Raw genomic sequence first — 19840 nt, 5'->3', positions numbered from 1 at the left:
CCACGAAGAAGAAATTCCCTGCCCCTCATTCTGGTTGAAATTTCGATGCTTTCTAATTTCAATCGCTTCAGACTAATTCAAATTATGAGTGCAAATCGTGTTAGTTTAAATCAATATAGACACACACACTTTCCCATTTATAATATTAGTATGGAATGCACCTATAGTAAAACATTTTTGCTTGATAACTTTCCGCTAGATTTATATTTTTTGTGCGCAGTGCTCAGAATGTTTTATTTTAAAAGCATTGTATCCAATTCCAAAAGTGATTCAGCTGGAAACCGTTTAGTTTATTTAACCCGTTAACCGCTCACTGCGCTATTGTTTTAGAGGTAAAAGAGGATTACTGGGCGGCAAGCCAGAAAATACAATTTGCGCTATAATTATTGACTGTTGATGTTCCAAAAGTTTTTACATAGTTTGCCACATTGTAAGACAAATATGGAAACCAAGACAATAACTATTATTTTATTTATTTGTTAGCCTGTTGTGCCCCACTGCTGGGCAAAAGCCTCCCTCTCTTTCTTCCACGCGTCTCGGTTTAAGGCAATGTTTGGCCAATCTTTTCGAAAGACGTCAAGATCGTGCCGCCATCTCCTTCGCGGTCTGCCGTCACGCCGCACTATGTTTGATGTCCATTCGGTACTTACTAATAACAACTTCGGTAATAACTATCTTTACCATATTAACCCTTAAATGCATGAATTTTTCTTATAACGAGATATTAATATATGTGATAGACAACGGTTTTCTGACTCTGGGAAAAATAATAAAAAAAAATATTGAATACCGATTTTAATACTAAATACAAAAGTCTTGGCAAAGAATACCTTTTTGTACCCTTTGGTGTAGAAACCCTAGGTCCATGGGGCCCCAGCGCGAACAAGTTGTTCACAGAAATCGCAAAGCGTCTGGTTGAGGTAACTGGTGACCGAAGAGCTGGCGACTTCCTCGCACAACGTATCAGCATTGCGATACAGCGAGGAAATGTCGCCAGTATCCTTGGTACAATGCCTCAAGGGCCTATTTTAGACATTAACTAGCTTTTAAGTTTAGTCTTACTTTCTTATATAATTATGTAAATATGTTCATGTAAATAAATCTGTTTAATACAATCAGTGTTAGAAGTTAAATAGGCCAAAACTTATTTATATAAATATATAATTGTTGGTATGTTTTATTTGTAAAGTTTTACTACTATTAGAAAGGTACACTAATTGTGAAACCCCCATGGTAAAATGTTTAAACAGAAACTAATTACTAACTCCGAATAAATCAGCCTAAATCACATACTAAAAATCGCCATCATCCTGTTTTTTCACATTTTTCCGCCATTTCATATTTATCCTTAAATAATAAATAGAAAATCATAATATCGTTTAATTTATTTAATTACTTATTCAATAATAATAAATACTGAATAATAATTAAGCTATAAATGTGATTTTGGATAGCTACATATTGAGCTACATGCCATCAAATATATGATGCATATATACATCACCATGCATTTAAGGGTTAAGTCTGAAGAAAATTAGAATGCTAAAACATAATTATTGTGCTGGGAACTCCACTACTCATCATCCTCCTTGCGTTATCCCTGGCATTTGCCACGGCTCATGGGAGCCTGGGGTCCGCTTTGACAACTAATCTCAAGATTTGGCGTAGGCACTAGTTTTTACGAAAGCAACTGCCATCTGACCTTCCAACCCGAAGGGTAAACTAGACCTTATTGGAATTAGTCCGGTTTCCTCACGATGTTTTCCTTCACCGAAAAGAGACTGGAAAATGTCAAATGGCATTTCGCACATAAGTTCAGAAAAATTAATTGGTACGTGTCGGGTTCGAACCCGCGACCTCCGGATCGAAAGTCGCTCTTACCGTCAGGCCACCAGCGCTTGCTGAGAACTCCACTACTAGCGATTTAAATAAAATTATACTCACAGAATCGAAAACGAGTGGTCATTGCCACTAGATTTAAAATTAGTAGCTGTAATTTTCAAAAATAGTATGTATAGTACCTTTTCGTCACTTTTCAAGAACTTTGGAATGGCGAATTCGTGTGTTCGAAATTCAAAAATCAGTCCATAGATACAAATTCTGTTCTATTCGTTTCCTCTACAAGCCGCCAAAACGCCAGAATCGAGTAAGCGTTTAGAACATCCTTATGATCCTAGTTCGTTAAAAGCCAGCGAGAACTAGGCGCTACGAGTGTAGCCAACACGAGTAATATGGGAAAACCCTTTTGTAAAGAGTGCCTACGAATAAAGAATTCGCCTTGTAGATTGCAGCTGACTGTGTGCGTAGGCGATATGATTTTTACTTAATCCACCGTCATCGTAAAATAAAACGTTACTTTTGACGCTGACATAAACCTGGACCTAATATTTGACGTAGGTATATTATAGTTATTTGTTATACAAGGGGGCAAAGTTGTATTTTAACGCCGAGTGTGGAATTGAAAAACGAGCAAGTGAAAGGATTCTATAGTTGAACCACGAGCGAAGCGAGTGGTTCAAGAATAGAATCCTGAACTTGCGAGTTTTTACCACACGAGAAGTAAAATACATTTGCACCCGTGTGTAACACAAAACTTTTCCCCTCACTATAGCGAGGGAACTACAACGCAAAAAATGCGTTTATCACTGCTTCCAGTAGTTCCACAGGTGGTAAATCATCTTTATTACTAGATTCACCTACTTTTATCAATTTTAAAGCAGTTAATTTGACTTTATTCAAGGTCAATTTACTTTACCCACTAGTAAAATTTTAATTGGCAAGAGAGTTAATGACTTACCAAGTATTAGTAGATTAGATTATCTACATTATTTGAAGAGCTGCGTGCTTCGAATACGCCTCGTTCTTCAGTCTGAAATGGAAAATTAAGAATCAATCAATCAGGGAGTATCAATCTGTCCGTTTTCACATTATCCGATCCGATATCGGATGTCGGAAAGATTTCAATAGAAAAAATCCAAAATGGCGCCTGTAATGTATGTATGGGATATCGGTCCGCCATCCGATATCGGATCGGATAAAGTGAAAACGCACTAACGACGACGAAATTTTCGTTTTTGTTTGAAGAATTGTCCCTTTTAACACGCTACTCAGTCTCATCTCATGTTTTAACATATATTCACCACATTTTAATAATCTACACTAAACTTGATTAAAATTCAATATAATTTTAGAATGCAAACTTTAAAGCTATTGAATATTTAAGAAACTGTCCGCTATGATGACGGGGGCATCAGCGACACGATTATGCTTTTAAATTTGCAATCAACTGTCATTCAGAATAATTAATATTAATGGCCTAATAGCAAACCTTAATATTTTTAAAATAATTATGAAGATATCGATTAATATTATATTTAATATACAAATTCATACTACAAGTGATGACTTTGAGATATTATAATTTAAAGTAGGATACAAAATTATACGGAGAAATTATCAATGAATTCATTCATAGTTTTTCCATGCACTTTTGCAGCTCACTGTACATGACCAGATCAAAATTATTACGTTAAGTCACGTTTTCGACTGAATTGTACGGTCAACCAATTTGAATCCTAGGCCACTTTAGAACCCTGTCATAACACTGTGGTCTATTTGTCATAGTAAGCCTCACTGGCGTTTACTGTGCGAAGGTTCTAGAGTGGCAGGATTTAATTTGGTTGAATGTACAGAAGATGTACAAAATAGGTTTAAGTGGTTCTATGAAGACAGTGGACTCGGGTAGCAGACATTATTCAAAGTGACCTAGTGAATCGTTCAAGCTAGCCAATTCTAACTTACTTATAGAGGTACACTGATATATCATTAGGACATCTGAGGATGTCATTCAGATATCGTGCATTTCACTCCTACTTGCTCGTAGCTGTATTAGGACAAGTGAGACGCACGATGACTGAAGGATCGTATATATTATCGTTCTGATATCGGTGTACGTTTTAATTGACATGAGCTGCTCAATAGGGTTCTGGAATTGATTAATTATATCAAGGATTTGACACGTTCGGTTCTAAAATTATTGTCTATTGTAATTAATGAACTGAACCATTCGGTGCACATGCCCCAGCCACCGCAAGCGTCTCTGTTTGAGAAGAGCGGTAAGACTGGGCAGCTGCGCTTTTTCAAGAACCTTTCGGTTTGTCACTTTAATGCCAAGTTATGCCAAAAATAAGAATGAATCAATTGTAAACGTAGACAGCGCATGTGAAAAGTGTTAAGACGTCGCTCCTGTTTTGCATACGTCGTCCAGGTTTCTGCTCCGTACAAAAGTATGCTTATAACGCAAGTCTGGTATACTATAATTTTCGTTCTAATAGTGAGATGTTTGTTAGACCATACTCTTGAACGGAGCCTCCCGAACATGGTCGCCGCTTTGCCAATACGGATATCGATCTCTGCATCAAGCGAGAGATTGTTTGACACGGTCGACCCAAGGTAGCAAAATTTATCGACGAGCTCCAAAGCTGTGCCATCCACCAGTATTCTGGGTGTTTCCGCACAGCCCTGCACTAACACGACTGTCTTTTTGGCATTGATGGACATGGAGAACAAAGTGCAAGCCCGCGAAAACCTATCCATGATGTTTTGCAATTCGGCTGCAGAGTTCGCCATAAAAGCTGCATCGTCAGCAAACAAGAGACTGTCGACGAAGAAGTCCTCGCGATGCCTTGTGGATCTGAGGAGAGAGATGTTGAATAACTTCCCGTCGACTCTTGTATGCAAATGCACCCCCTGTTGGTTATTAGAAAAAAACTCTTCTCACCAATATGTATATCACGCCGACAAAGTAGTAAAATAAAAAGTTGTTAGGGTACCCCCCTACATGTAAAGTGGGGACTGATTTTTTTTCATTCCAACCCTAACGTGTGATATGTTGTTCGATAGGTATTGAAAAATGAATAGGGGTTCACTAAAATCGTTTTTTGATGAAATTAATATTTTTGGAAATAATCGCTCCTAAAGTAAAAAAATGTCCCCTCCCTGTCAAAAGTTAGAGGGGTGGACCCCTCTAACTTTTGACCCATATGTTTAAAAAATAAGAAAAAGATCACAAAAGTAGAACTATATACTTAAAGACTTTCTAGGAAAATTATATTTATGTTGATAGGTTGAACAGTTTTTGGAAAACAATACGGGAAACTACGGAACCCTAACACTGAGCGTGGCCCGACATGCTCTTGGCCGGTTTTTTTTTATATATTAGTGTACAACTACAAAAGTCGGCATTCTCACTTAAATAATTATGCAATATGTAAACGAGCTCTTCGACATCCCGTTAATTGCGTTTGCATTTAATTGTTTACTTTAACTTCGATACTATTTGCATTTAATTTTATTTCTGTATGATAATGCACCAACAATCAATAGATGTTCACGAGTCCGTGGGTGTTATGTAGCGAGGGCACACCTCGGACACTGTCGATCAAATATATGAAAGAGGCGCGTTCCTAGCACACAGTCTAAGCTCCTGTAGGTGAACGCGTACTATGCTTGTATGAGTGAAATATGACAGGTCGACTGTTCGCGTTTTTGACAGGCGGTAACTGTAAGGTAACCGAGAGGGGGTGGACGGCACTTTCAGCGGGAAGCGGGAGTGGCCATACTGTACGATAGTACTCTTTATTATACTATGCGAAGGGTGACGATGATACAACGGTGGTGCCGACATATCGATTACGTGATCTCTGATCGTGATCGTGATCTTTTTTAAAGAGAAGTGTAACGAGTGAATCCAAAATGGGTCAAACTGTTAACTTGTGTAATTATTTGAATGTAAAGTACCCTTATTTTAGTGGGAAAAGGTAACACACATATATCTAAAACATAAATGTCAAGTTGTTATTTTACGCTGCTCGTTTGACTTATACACCCTGTTTTTATTGAATTCCGTTAACTTTAAGGGTAGGTTCTTTAGATCAAATACAATTAATTTCTCTGAGAAACTAGCGTCTTAACTCTTACGGTTATCCAGTTATTAAAAAAAATAAAGATAATTACTAGACGCCTTCACCAATTCTAATGTTATTTGTTTTGAAATGTTCCATCAATCACTTGACACTAACTGGAATGTTATTCTTAAGGGTCTCTCACACTAATAAATTTTCCTAATTTAACTAAAAGTGATATACAGGATGGTTCCTGATAAAGAATCTAGATACGTGTCGAATTTAACGGAAAACAAGAAAACAAGGTGTATAATAATAAAATAACGATACATTTCAACAAATAGTAGCGCTTCAATGTTAAAGAGACATAATACAGTCCCCGGAAAAAATAAAATATTATGTCATGATTTCTGTACCTTGAAAACGTCTTGTTTGAAATGTCATACGAAATTGTCAAACGATTAAAAGCGACAAGGTACAGAAATCATCATTTCTTTATGCCGTTGACTGTACGTACTACAATATATTTGATATCTACCCAGAACAGTAGCTAGAATTCTTAGAAAGCACCAGTTTTTGCGCTCAAGGAAACTTTTGAAATTTATTCTTCAAAACTTCAGAAGTTTCCTTATAACTAAACCAGAGTAAGCAAATAAATTCAAATACCTAATGAACACTGGAGTGTGATACATTCTTTATTTTTCTTACGTTAGTTCATAGTTATCTTTTAGACCTCATGTTCTCATGAGCCGTGGAAAAATGTCGTAATAATTATTAGAAGAGGAACATGTTCGATTTCAAAGTTCGCCATGGTCTACCTTAGAAAAGCGGACATACTATATCTACTTATCTGTGTATAAGTTTAAACAAGTATTAAAGAATTTTAAGCAAAGTTTTGAAATATGACTCAGGGTATCTAACGTTCTCAAACTGTTTGAGTGGATTCTGTTGCGCACGGATTGGCCAGCGTGGCACAATAGTTAATGCATTTATATCACCTGCTTACTGGCCTCATGGAGTCTCCGTTTACATCTAGTCTCTTCATGTGAAACGATGTAAAATAATAGCCAATTTACTGGTTTACATAACAGTATGGAGAATCTTTGTTACAAGGACCAAGATCCTGCACGAGAGTTTGATTACAATGCGGCATTTTATCGCTGGGCTGAATGGGTGTACTAACCATATTAGTCCGTAATGTCTCTCAAATCGCATGCAAATTCGTACGCCGCCTAAATGAGCCAAATTTAAGATTTAAGGATACATTTTGAGAAACAAATTGGTCTAAGACGAGAGAGTGAAAGAAATTTTACTTCAAGCTTCGTGAAATACTTACATGTAGGTATTAAACTTGGATCGACGAATACATACAAATTCACAATCACTCACTTATGCACTAAATATAACATAATATTTATACTTTCACCTATGGAGATTAGTTAGATCTCTAGTCTCCCTGCTTTCACCATACTTTCACATTGTAAAATTGAAAAATTCTCCATCAAATGTCAACACTAATATGACAGTTAATGAAGTTTGTATTTTAAAGGTTCAATATGGTTATTGGATGGAATATACATAATTATAACCTTTTTATTTAAAATATTGTCTAGAAATAAGCTAGCCCTACACGACTGGGTTATCTCATTGAAACAAGCGTTCTGAATTCAGTATATAAAAGTTTAAATTATGAATTAAAGGGTGACAAGTTTTTATTTGACCTTGTTGCGGATTTTCAGTTGTACTAATTTCTTTTACTGGCAAGGTGTACCTACTCTTTGACAACAGACGTCGGAAGTCATCGAATGTCAGTGATGTAAACTAGAAGTAAATATTTAGGTAAAATAAAGGAATATTCTAATAATAAAATGGTACATTCTGTCTTCCAAGAGCTATGTCAACCTGCCGAGTAACAAGAAGCTCTAATAAATTTAATCAAGAACAATTAGTCCTCCCTTTAGAAAAACATGTTCTGAGAATGAATAAAAAAATGAAAATGGTAAGAATATACAATACAATACAATACAAATACTCTTTATTGGACACCTCAATACACGAAACAACATAGCAAGTATAAACAACAACTTAAGAGGTAAAACGAGAGGCGGTCTTATCGCTAAAGAGCGATCTCTATATACTGAGGTATCCTATTATAGGAAATTATTCCAAAAAGCAATTTAGCTGAATGGAATTACAAAGGATCCGCGAAGGATCTCGGATTACCTTAGTGTAACATGATAACGAACCACAGTGACATACTTTACGTATTTGATTTTATTCCTTATATCTGTTTTTTCGTAAAAAAAGCTGGTGGTCTAGCAGTAAGAGCGTGCGGCTTTCAATTTCAGTTGCGGGTTCGAACCGTATCGATGAGTTTTTTGGAAGTTTTGTGCGAAATATCATTTGATATTTGCCAGTCGCTTTTCGCTGTGGGAAAACATCGTGAGAAAATCGGACGAATCCCAATAAGGCCAACCCTTTCGGGTTGGAAGGTCAGATGGCAGTCGCTTTCGCAAAACTAGTGCCGAGGCTAAATAAGATTACTTAGTTGTCAAAAACGTACCACAGGCTGTCTTGGGTCGTGGCGAAAGGAGATCGCAAGGACAAGGATAATGACCATTTATCGGTACTATAATGTAATGACTTGAGAATGAGTCAATGTATTGATTTTACTTTGTTAGTAGGAACAAACATTTGTTTCGAGCTTCAATGTAACTCTGATAATTGAGAGAAATGTGATAGCGCAAAAGAATTAAAAAATGTTTGTAAGATGAGTCTACAATTGTGTTACAAATACAAACCCAATCTTTATAAAATAGCTATTTGAATCACAATTTTCCTGCAATTTTCCTCCTCTGTAGAGGTTTTGATAATATTTGAGTGAGGTATCGATCTTGGGAGCTAGGACTGAATTTCCTTGACATTTATTGCGTACGGTTGGGTCCTCGAGGGGCTCGACAACGCGGGCAATTTCACAAAAAAATATCGGAAAAATATCTTATATTATTTTATTATTTGGTGTAATAATTCCTTGCCCGAAGGCGAATAGTCGAGATCTAACGATTACTTACACGTTTTATTAGTATCCTAAAAATAAACGAGGATGATATTAAGGTATTTGATTGCACACGAGTTTAATAAAATGTCATGAAAGTTTATATTATGTTTATGAAACGATTTTATGTTACACAATATGTTGGTCCAAAATAAGTTGGCAACTATATTGAAAACCTCGCTGGTGCAATAGTTATTTGTTTTACAAGGGAGCAAAGTAGTTGTTTAACCGCACGTGCCAATATTGATACCGAGCAAGCGAAAGATTCCAATATTGAGCGAGCGTAGCGAGTGGTTCAAAAAGTGGAATCTTGAGCGTTACGAGGGTTTCAAGGCACGAAGGTTAAACAAACTTTGCCACCGAGTAAATTACAAAATTTTTTACCACACCAACACGAACAAAATACTAACTATAAAACATCAAATTAAATCCATCAATTTATTCAATATTTATGATTCAAAATCATCATTTTATAGGTAAATTCTACCAGCGAGCTTAAGACAAGTTAAAATTTGTATGAAATTACTTTGCACTCTTGTGGATAAAATGCAATTTTGCTATCTGTTTTCGAATAGCAAAGTAAGCCTTTAACAGTTGGTGTGGTGAAAATAAAATTTTGTGCTGACAAAAGGTACTCGTACTCAAAATTTTAAGTATCTATGATAATCAAGCCGATCAAAAGATACATCTTAGGTAAAACAAAGAGTTACATGAAAAGCCTATGCAAATACCGCAACATGGTGGACGTTAAAGCCGTGAGGTATTTAAATCCGACTAAGTTGATCTGACGTGTAACGGCGACGGGTCTCCCGTTGGACACGCCGTCCATCGCGAATTACCTTCGTTATTGACTTCTGAACTTTCCTTTGCAGCATTTTTCCTGTTAAATACTTTTCCCCTCACTAGCTCGGAAACACGTGTTTCGTCCTTTAATACCAGCGGGTAAAAACGCATTTTATCCACTAGTGGGTAAAGTAATTTGACCTTGAATAATGTCAAATTAACCGCTTTAAAATTGATAAAAGTAGGTGAATCTAGTAATAAGGATGATTTACCACCTGTGGAACTACTGGAAGCAGTGATACTTAAACGCATTTTTTGCGTTGAAGTACAACGCAAAAAATGCGTTTAAGTATAGTGAGGGGAGTGAGCACACTCGGCGTTAAAATACAACTTTGCCCCCTTTGCCTTTGCTTTGCCAACAAATAACTATTATTTCTTTCTTTCATGATTGAAATACGACAGCATGCGGTTTGATCGCTGGCTGGAGACTTGTTTTATTTTACGATTCTATCATGACTTCATCAGCAGTTTCAATTACATTTCAGGGAAATCAGTTTTTATTTTGTAACAAGACTGGTGCCGTAGCCGAATGGCATTTCTGCGACGCGAAACGAAAACGAAACGCCGCGAAAGGTAGTCTGACTCTGTCGCGCAATACGCAAGAGCGATAGAGATAGATATCTACGGGCGTTTCGTTTTGTGAGCGTTTATGCCATTCGGCTACGTACCCATTGCAGACCATTTAGCAAACTGTCTCTGAATGCCAAAAAAATGTAAAAATATTATCTGACGATTAAAGTGACCAAGAATTGTATTGATATCGTCATCATTATCATTCTTATCGGTGGGATAATCGCCATTCTGATCTTTGCTCTGTCTCTGTTCTGTTCTGCATTCTACAATAAAATGGATATGTCACAAATCAATGTCATACGACTAAAAAAACAACTTTTTTAAGCCACAATATATTTCAAATTAGTATTTTTTTACACACCAAGGAAATATTATTCATCCATACTAATATTATAAATGGGAAAATGTGTGTGTTTGTTTGTGTGTCTTTCACGGCAAAACGGAGCGACTAATTGATTTAATTTTTTAAGTGGAGACAGTTGAAGGGATGGATAGTGACATAGGCTACTTTTGTCTCTTTCTAACCCCCCACTTCCCTAAAATGGTGTGTCGAAGTTTGCATGGAGCATTCCGCAATTTCCGAATTTAACGCGGTAAAAGCTAGTAAATATATAATTTATCGCGCGACCATAATTGCCTGCCAGCTAACTAAAGGCCCCCCACAAATACAACAGCCTCTTATATACAGTTATTATCCTGAAGTCTTAGCAAAACTGCCATATCCTGTTCCACTCTGTTCCGAGTTATTTATGGTGTTTTGAATTTTCTGCCGCCACCCAGGCTATATCGTTAAACTTAAGCAATTTTGCGTTGGGAAATTTGATACTCGTACGTTATGGATTTCGAGCTCGGTTCATTAATTGAGGTTTAGGTGGTATCGGGGCGTGTGTTTTTATTTACAAAGATACGTCGCTATAAATGCCTCGTGAATTACAATATACTCGCAAGGAAGCAACATTTTCGCAAATTAAGTTGGGGAACTAAGTGAAATATATTATGAGAGTTTCTAGAATGAAGTTCCATTCTTTATATTTAAGTTAAAAGCATAATATGTTGTTTAATAATGTTTCTACCTACCATCGGAACAGAACATAGGTTAATTAATATTTATTAATTGTAAATTGTAATACTACATATTTAGATACAAAAACTTACCATAGGTATTTGAATTTCTTACAAAATTATGTTGTGAGACTTAGTATCGTACTCGTAATCTAATAACAACACTGAACGCTTGAGGGTATTTACTTCATTTTGGGTCTAAAATAAACGCATCAACCGACATCTAAAATTCCTAAACTAGCAAAGTCCACATTTGCATTTGCTGTACCCCCAGGGGTCTAAGCGGTTGCCTTTGGTTTTATACTCAAACATTGTAATCGCTGGGGTAACAATATATTGCTTAAATGTCTCATATTTATGTGTGTCGAGTGAAGTAGTTACACTGACCGCGCGGTTTTATGAGACAATGCTGTTTCATGATTTTCTCTCTTAAAGTACTGGGGGACAATTTCGACTGGCGGATTATTTCAACTAATCAAAATATTATTTCAACTTTTTTACCCCCGACGCAAAAACGACGGGGTGTTATAAGTTGGACGTGTCTGTCTGTGTGTGTGTCTGTCTGTTGCATCGTAGCTCCCGAACGGATGAACCGATTTAAATTTAGTTTTATTTGTTCTGAAAGCTGAGTTACTCGGGAGTGTTCTTAGCCATATTTCATGAAAATCGGTCTACTATGTCGCGGTCGGGGGTTTTTTCAAAATTTTAATTTCGTGGTTAGGTCAGTTACATTGTGAACACTTTGAACGCTTTGTCTCTCGCGTCAAAATGTGCAATACCTCTACTATTAAGCCTCTTATGATAAGAAAAATGTCATGTCAATCCAAACGACTCATTTGTTTTGTCTAGTTTCGTAAGCGCGTCCCGTTGTGCGTCCTGCATCGGCGAGTCGGCGAGGGCGGCGTGGTACCGGCACTCGGACGGCTGGCGGGGCGCGCCCCCGCCCGGCCCGCGCCGCTCCCCTTGGGACTCTCTGCCTAGCTTGCGGCATGAAGGCAGCCTCAACGACTCCGGGTACCGGAGTAACAGAGCTGACAGCTTCGAGCAGAGGTATGATTTCAGAAACTATCCTAACTATACGAGTATACGTAAACAGAATCGACTTCGCTCGATGGACCACCACAGGAGTCGAAACATAATTCTGATCGATGCGGCAAGACACATTGGCTTACACAGTCATCGCAGTCGATGTAGCCTGTAGGCTCATCAAAAAACCTCCTTGGTCGCTGCAACTAACTCCTGAGCCTTTTCCAAAAAGTGTATATTACACTCATGGCTCATTGTTCCAAAATGTAAGAAAAACATTTTTTCAGTACAGATGGTCGTTTTTTTACGCACTAGTTCGAGAAGTGGTTCATTATATGCCAGGTCGAAACTTCAGAAGCTCATCTGTACTGAAAAACGTCGTATGATACGTGCGAAAAGGAAATTCGTAACTCGTGTCGATTTTAAACACTCCCTTCGGTCGTGTTTTAATTCATCGCCACTCGTTTCGAACTTCCTTTTTTACGCACATGTATCGTAATGTACTATTTCAGTGCGTTTCTGCAAGTAAAAAAAACTCTCATACAAAAAGTGACGATTTAGATAGAATCATTTTTGAACGCATTTTTTTATGTAAGTAAAGACCTAAAAGTATGGATTCTGAGTAACAGGGACATAATAAGTCAATATTTGGAAATATGATAGTTGTGTACATTTAAAAAAAATTGCTAAGATACTATTCAATATGAAAAAATACGTCTTAAATTTCAAGTTCCCTGGGATTCCGTGACCGTTTAATGTGTTGTTCAACAAAGGTTCCATTAATGAAACACGAACATAAGCAATTTGTAACAATATTGTAAGAACATAGTTAATGTAAGGCGGTATTATTATGATATGATATATACAATAGTATACCACAGCTAACGATTTTAATGTTATGTGACGCTCTGAAGCAATAGGTAACACATTGTCGGTTGCTATAACTTGACATAAGGACGGTCTGACATAGTTTACGTCATCTATCATACCTTAGAAATGAAAATGATACAATACAATCATCAAGTACAAGTAAAAAAGTTTCTGAACCCCAACCTTAATTTTCTGAAGAAGCAGAATGTATCCCTAAGGTATATTTACCTTGTATAAAATGTATAAGGTACTGGCGCTTAAGATGGCCTGGCGCCTAAAATGGCCCATAAAATGTTTATTGTTCTCATTTAAAAAAATACTTGCTGTTTTGTTTATGGTGTTAACTATTAAGGACGTGATATAATTTAAGCTCGTACACACTTACGAAGGTAAAAAAAAATAAGTGGTAGAGTAAAGGTATACCGGACGTCAGATCGAACCGGTTAATAATAATAACAACGATGGGCCATCTTAGGGTGTCTTTCCACCAGAGATACGCTACGTGGATGTATTGGACACCAATCAGCTTAGTCGAACCCGTACCCACCAGCACTATGCTATGTAGAAGAATGAACATGATTGGTGGATATCAAGCACATATATACGTAGCGCATCTGGTGGAAAGGCACCCTTAGACGCCGGCACCTTACTTATTTCAATGGGTAGTTTAGCAGTAGTTTATTAGGCTCACATTCTGGAACAGGGAAACTGCATCGGGTTGAATCTAATTTATTATACGATTATCGACCCTTTCGCACCGGCTTTCCGCAGTAATCTTGGATAAACCCTCGATAAACCTTTACTTTACATAATGATATTCAACTACATAATGAATCTTTATTTTTCCTTATCAACGGGAATTGGTTGTTATGTAATCGCCTGCAGAATTTCAATTTGGTTCGGAATGAGGCTATCTGCAGTTAGGGAAACTAAACTCGTACAGTATGCTTCTTTAGAACAAAGTTAAGGAAAAGTGTGCATGCGGGCACAGTGAAAACATAGTACTATTTAGTACCTAGATACATATATATATTTTATATACTCTTTTTATACTCCGTCGGTGGCAAACAAGTATACGGTCCGCCTGATGTAAAGCGGTCACCGTAACCTATGGACGCCTGCAACTCAAACAGTGTCACATGCGCGTTGCCACCCCATTAGAAACTTGTACACTCCCTTTTGCTGTGTTAAGTACACAGCAAAAAGGAGTGTACAAGTTCCAAGGAGGGTTCGGGTTGCCGACGACTCAAAGGACAATAGACGGAACAAGTTAGTTCCGTAAGTCCTCCCGTCATCAGCACACCGCACCCTCGTTGAGCTCTGGCAGCCTTACTCACCGGCAGGAACACAACACTATGAGTAGGGTCTAGTGCTATTTGGCTGCGGTCTTCTGTAAGGCGGAGGTACTTCCCCAGTTGGGCTCTGCTCTAGATTCGAGCGAGACGAGATATAGCATGAAATTTGAAGTTGTGGGAATTTTGAAAATGATTTTAAGGATTATCAATGTTATCATAGTTTCGTAGAAAATCTTTAGCTATTTTGTTAACATTTAAAAGTTAGATACAGCTAAAATAGTGTTGAAAGCAAATTAATGTAGGTACCTATAATATGTGGTAAAGTAAAGGAGCTTATTTTAAGTAGATAATGTATATTGTTTAGGGTCCCCCCACATCTAGCGTCTCGCGAGCGTCGCGTCGGGCCAACTGTATGGAAAAAGACGCCGCGTCGACGCAACGTCGACGCAGCGTTAGGCTTTGCCCATACAGTTGGCCCGACGCGACACTCGCGAGACGCTAGATGTGGGGGGACCCTAAACCTTAATTAGTACCTACAGAACAGGCTAAAGATAAAGATATAGTACGCTCGAACATAACGATACAATTGCGGAAAAGAGGGTTTAGGAACGACAACGAGTGGCGACACAGTTACGATTTTTTTCTTCGCACGTGTATTGTAGAACGTTTTTCAGTACATATGGCTTTGAAGTTTCGACATGGGCATATAATTTCACAGTGCTTGTTGTGTTATTTTGTAGTTTTACAGTGCTTTAGTAACTTTAATCCTGTGTTACTTTTTTGATTAAATAAATAAATAGTTAATCACTTCTTGCACTAGTGCGATAAAGTAGGACCTTGTGTACTGAACTCGTACATTACGTACAGTCGCCATCAGATATATAAGAGCGCCCGAGGTACTCAAAAATATCTGAACACGCCTCTAATGCCTAGGCAATAGAGGCGTGTTCAGATATTTTTGAGTACCTCGGGCGCTCTTATATATTTGATGGCGACTGTACATTAAGTGGTTCATTATATGTCAGGTCGAAACTTCGGAGGGCCATCTGTACTGAAAAACGTCGTACGATACACGTGCAAAAAGGAAATAAAAAAGGTAATGTACTATAGCACCCTGTGTACTGACATTACGATACAAGTGCGAAAAAGAGGAAGTTGTAATCGAGTAAGCGATAAATTAAAACACGACCGAAGGGAGTAGTTTAAATCGACACGAGTTACGAATTTCCTTTTCGCAATTTCGCACGTGTATCGTACGACGTTTTTCAGTAGGTATTTACAGATGGCCCTCCGAAGTTTCGACCTGACAAGAAATGAACCACTTCTCGCACTAGTGCAATAAAACCGGCCAAGAGCGTGTCGGGCCACGCTCAGTATAGGGTTCCGTAGTTTTCCGTTTTTTTCTCAAAAACGACTGAACCTATCAAGTTCAAAACAATTTTCCTAGAAAGTCTTTATAAAGTTCTACTTTTGTGATTTTTTTCATATTTTTTAAACATATGGTTCAAAAGTTAGAGGGGGGGCGCACTTTTTTTTCCTTTATGAGCGATTATTTCCGAAAATATAAATATTATCAAAAAACGATCTTAGCAAACCCTTATTCATTTTTAAATACCTATCCAACAATATATCACACGTTAGGGTTGGAATGAAAAAAAAATTCAGGCCCCACTTTACATGTAGGGGGGGGTACCCTAATAAAACATTTTTTTCCATTTTTTGTTTTTGCACTTTGTCGGCGTGATTGATATACATATTGGTACCAAATTTCAGTTTTCTAGTGCTAACGGTTACTGAGATTATCCGCGGACGGACGGACGGACGGACAGACAGACATGGCGAAACTATAAGGGTTCCTAGTTGACTACGGAACCCTAAAAAAGCAGGATCTATACTGAAAAGTTTATTTACTCTTGAGACTGCTTCATTTAGAATTATATTTAATAGGTAGGTATGCACCTTAAATAGTACATTACGATACAAGTGCGTAAAAAAGGAAGTTCGAAACGAGTGGCGATAAATTAAAACACGACCGAAGGGAGTGTTTTAAATCGACACGAGTTACGAATTTCCTTTTTGCACGTGTATCGTACGACGTTTTTCAGTACAGATGAGCCTTCAAAGTTTCGACCTGGCATATAATGAACCACTTCTTGCACTAGTGCGTAAAAAAACACCATCTGTACTGAAATAGTACATTACGATACAAGTGCGTAAAAAAGGAAGTTCGAAACGAGTGGCGATAAATTAAAACACGACCGAAGGGAGTGTTTTAAATCGACACGAGTTACGAATTTCCTTTTTGCACGTGTATCGTACGACGTTTTTCAGTACAGATGAGCCTTCAAAGTTTCGACCTGGCATATAATGAACCACTTCTCGCACTAGTGCGTAAAAAAACACCATCTGTACTGAAAAATATATAACCAACGACTTTAAAAGGTCACCCTGAAAATGGGACTGAACATGAACTGACGTTATCCAAAGTCATAATATTTACGCTCCTGAAGCTTTTGTGAGTAACCAATTACATATGTATCAAGTTACTTATAAAAATATTCATTACATTGTAAACATCACCATAATACTAATATTATCAAGCTTCGTCGCATTTACACTGAACGCTGAGAAAATAAATGTTTACTAATTTCGCCTTCAAGATTTAAAAATGTTTTCACTCTTTGATCTAAATATTCATATTTTTCGTTTGAGTTTTGGGGCTATAATGGCTATACTCGCATTCGTATATGTAATTGGAATCATTTTTTTCGAGTTAAATACTTTGTGTTGTTCTAATCCATTTTTTACATGTTTTACAATATTTCCATTATTGATTAGAGTGTCCACTGGTTACATGTGCACGCGTGTTCAGTGGATATATGTAGAACTCAACTTATTAGTGTAACAGGTAATGGAAAAAATGGATCAGTTACAATTGACCCTCAGTCGCGATTTGCCCCGCTGTACCTTATTCATAATAAATAAAAACAAATCAGAAAAGGCAATAGTATATTTAATGTGCTCAATAATGAAAAAATCTATTTTCCTCTCTCAGTTATTCTAAGGTTAGCTAGAAGAGATCCCTTAAAGGGATAAGCTCGCCTTTGTACATGACCATTATAATAACTCTCTGTACAAGTAATTTGTTCTGTACAATAAAGTGTTTTACTACTACTACTATAAAAGGTACCGCTGAAACAGGATAAAATAAATATACCTAGTTATATGAAATAATCGACCCATTATCTCTAGCGCCAACTGTATGACTATTGTGGTCGGTCAGACACTCAAATAAGACCTCGTGTTGATACCCTGGCGAGAGGAAGTCCTTTGTGCATCGCTTTATGATATACGAACCAATTTTACGCCCTTTGTCCCCCAAAATTAGATCAATTTCGCCAAAGAGTTAATCTCCGTTTAATGATAACTGGGCGTAACTTTCCAAATTAAATAATAACGATATTTATTGCCTTGAACTTCAGACACGTGTACATAAAGGTTCACAACCTGATAATAAAAAATAATGATCGATACATGGCCCTTAGCCAGAACTCCTTATTATTGACGATACAAATGTTCCGTATTTCAATAAAAGACAATCTTTTCGGAAAACTACTGAAACAGCGGATATGACTCGCTTGGGAACAATAAAATACATATTCTCTGTATATATGTCTAGTCAACGATTCGTAAAACGAATGGGAGACAAAACGTACAGGTTAAACCGAACGTGCACTGCGAGTAATAGCAATATATTATGTTTACGACGGTATTAAGTGGGGTAGTGATAAATAACCGTGTCCAATGTCTGTGGTGTGAGTGAGAGCTTGATAAAGTGACTACATTCGTGTGTATGTGCATTTGTATTAGTTTAATTAGTTTATCAATAACACATAATTTTTTCCAGTTCATTGAGTTAGAGGAACTGAGGGTAAAAGGATCCGGCGAGAGACTTGAATCGTAAAGAGAAATTAAATCAAACATAAAATAACACTCGTCGCATGAAATCATTGTGTAATTGCTTTGATTAGATCGGTAATCGAGATTCTTTGACGATATGATAAGGATGCGATACTTGCGAGTAAAATTATGAGATCTAAGCAATTGAGGTTTTTTGTGTAATGCAAAACATTGGTTGATAATTTTGGTGAATGATGATATTAATAAATGTTGATATTGATGAACGATGATAATTGTAAGTAGTACTTAGTAAAAATATTCTATCGTATCACCATCTGAACTCTACACGACGTACAAATGTGCGGAAACACAACCATTTGTTCTGGTTACTCCCATCATTAAGACCAGTATACGAATACTGATGTAAATAAAAAACATATACATATAAGTATTAAACTTTAGGGGTATATGGTGTAGAAAACAACTCTGTTGTGATTAATACCGGTTATTATGTATGTAGTACCAGTGTGGCCTAGTTGGTAGTGACCTTACCTCCTAAGCCAATGATCTTGGGTTCAAATCCTGGTAAGTGCATTTATTTGTGTGATGAACACAGATATTTTTCCCAGAATTATTGATGGGTTGATACGTAAGATGTTTACTATGTTCTTAAGTATGTATTTATTTATACATATTAAGTATGTTTAGCGTCGCCTAGTACCCATAGTACATATGAGTACAAACTTTGCATAGTTTGGGTCTAGGCTAATCTATGTAAGGTCCTCCTCCCCCATATTTACATATTTATTAAATCTTTTTTTTAGAAACGTATTGTACGAGTAATTTGGTGTGATAGATTCTGTAGTCTATGATTTGCTGCCATAAAAAAGTATGTAAGTACTCGCATAGTGGAGACCATTTCATTGCTGAGTGGAGACCATTTCAGCTTCACATATTCTTTTCATCTGTTTGTAATGTTTTCTTCTTCTAGATTTTATAATTGTTTCTTTGTACTTTATTTGTTCTTATGTAATGCAATGATGTGTGTTGCCTGAATAATTAACATTATTCTATTCTATTCTATTCTATTCATATGCATGGGTATGAAAATGGCCAGTGATAATTCCTCCTGAATCCTACGATTCGCATAAAATGTTGTAATCTAAATGATAGTTTAAAGTTGAAAGGTGGATAACCGTTAAATTTATCTATCAGTCGCAGCCCCGTCGTTAGCGCGACAAATGTCCCTCCGTGCCATTAGTTATTATAGCTCTTATCTTTGCGTGCGAGACTATGATAAATAAATTACTCGA

General features: G+C 37.0%; 1 protein-coding gene across 1 annotated transcript in view; it reads left to right on the top strand.

The window, feature by feature from the left end:
• Positions 1 to 19840, top strand: part of LOC125226395 — a 190294-nt gene that overhangs the window by 34309 nt on the left and 136145 nt on the right. The window contains exon 19 of the mRNA XM_048130367.1: positions 12286 to 12486. Within this exon, the coding sequence (XP_047986324.1) occupies positions 12286 to 12486 (201 nt within the window). The remainder of the gene's footprint in view (positions 1 to 12285; positions 12487 to 19840) is intronic.

This window comes from Leguminivora glycinivorella, chromosome 5 (genome assembly GCF_023078275.1).
Source record: "Leguminivora glycinivorella isolate SPB_JAAS2020 chromosome 5, LegGlyc_1.1, whole genome shotgun sequence".
Taxonomy (NCBI): Eukaryota; Metazoa; Arthropoda; class Insecta; order Lepidoptera; family Tortricidae; genus Leguminivora; species Leguminivora glycinivorella.
The sequence above is the reverse complement of the archived record's forward strand: the minus strand, read 5'-3'. Positions and strand labels throughout refer to the sequence as shown.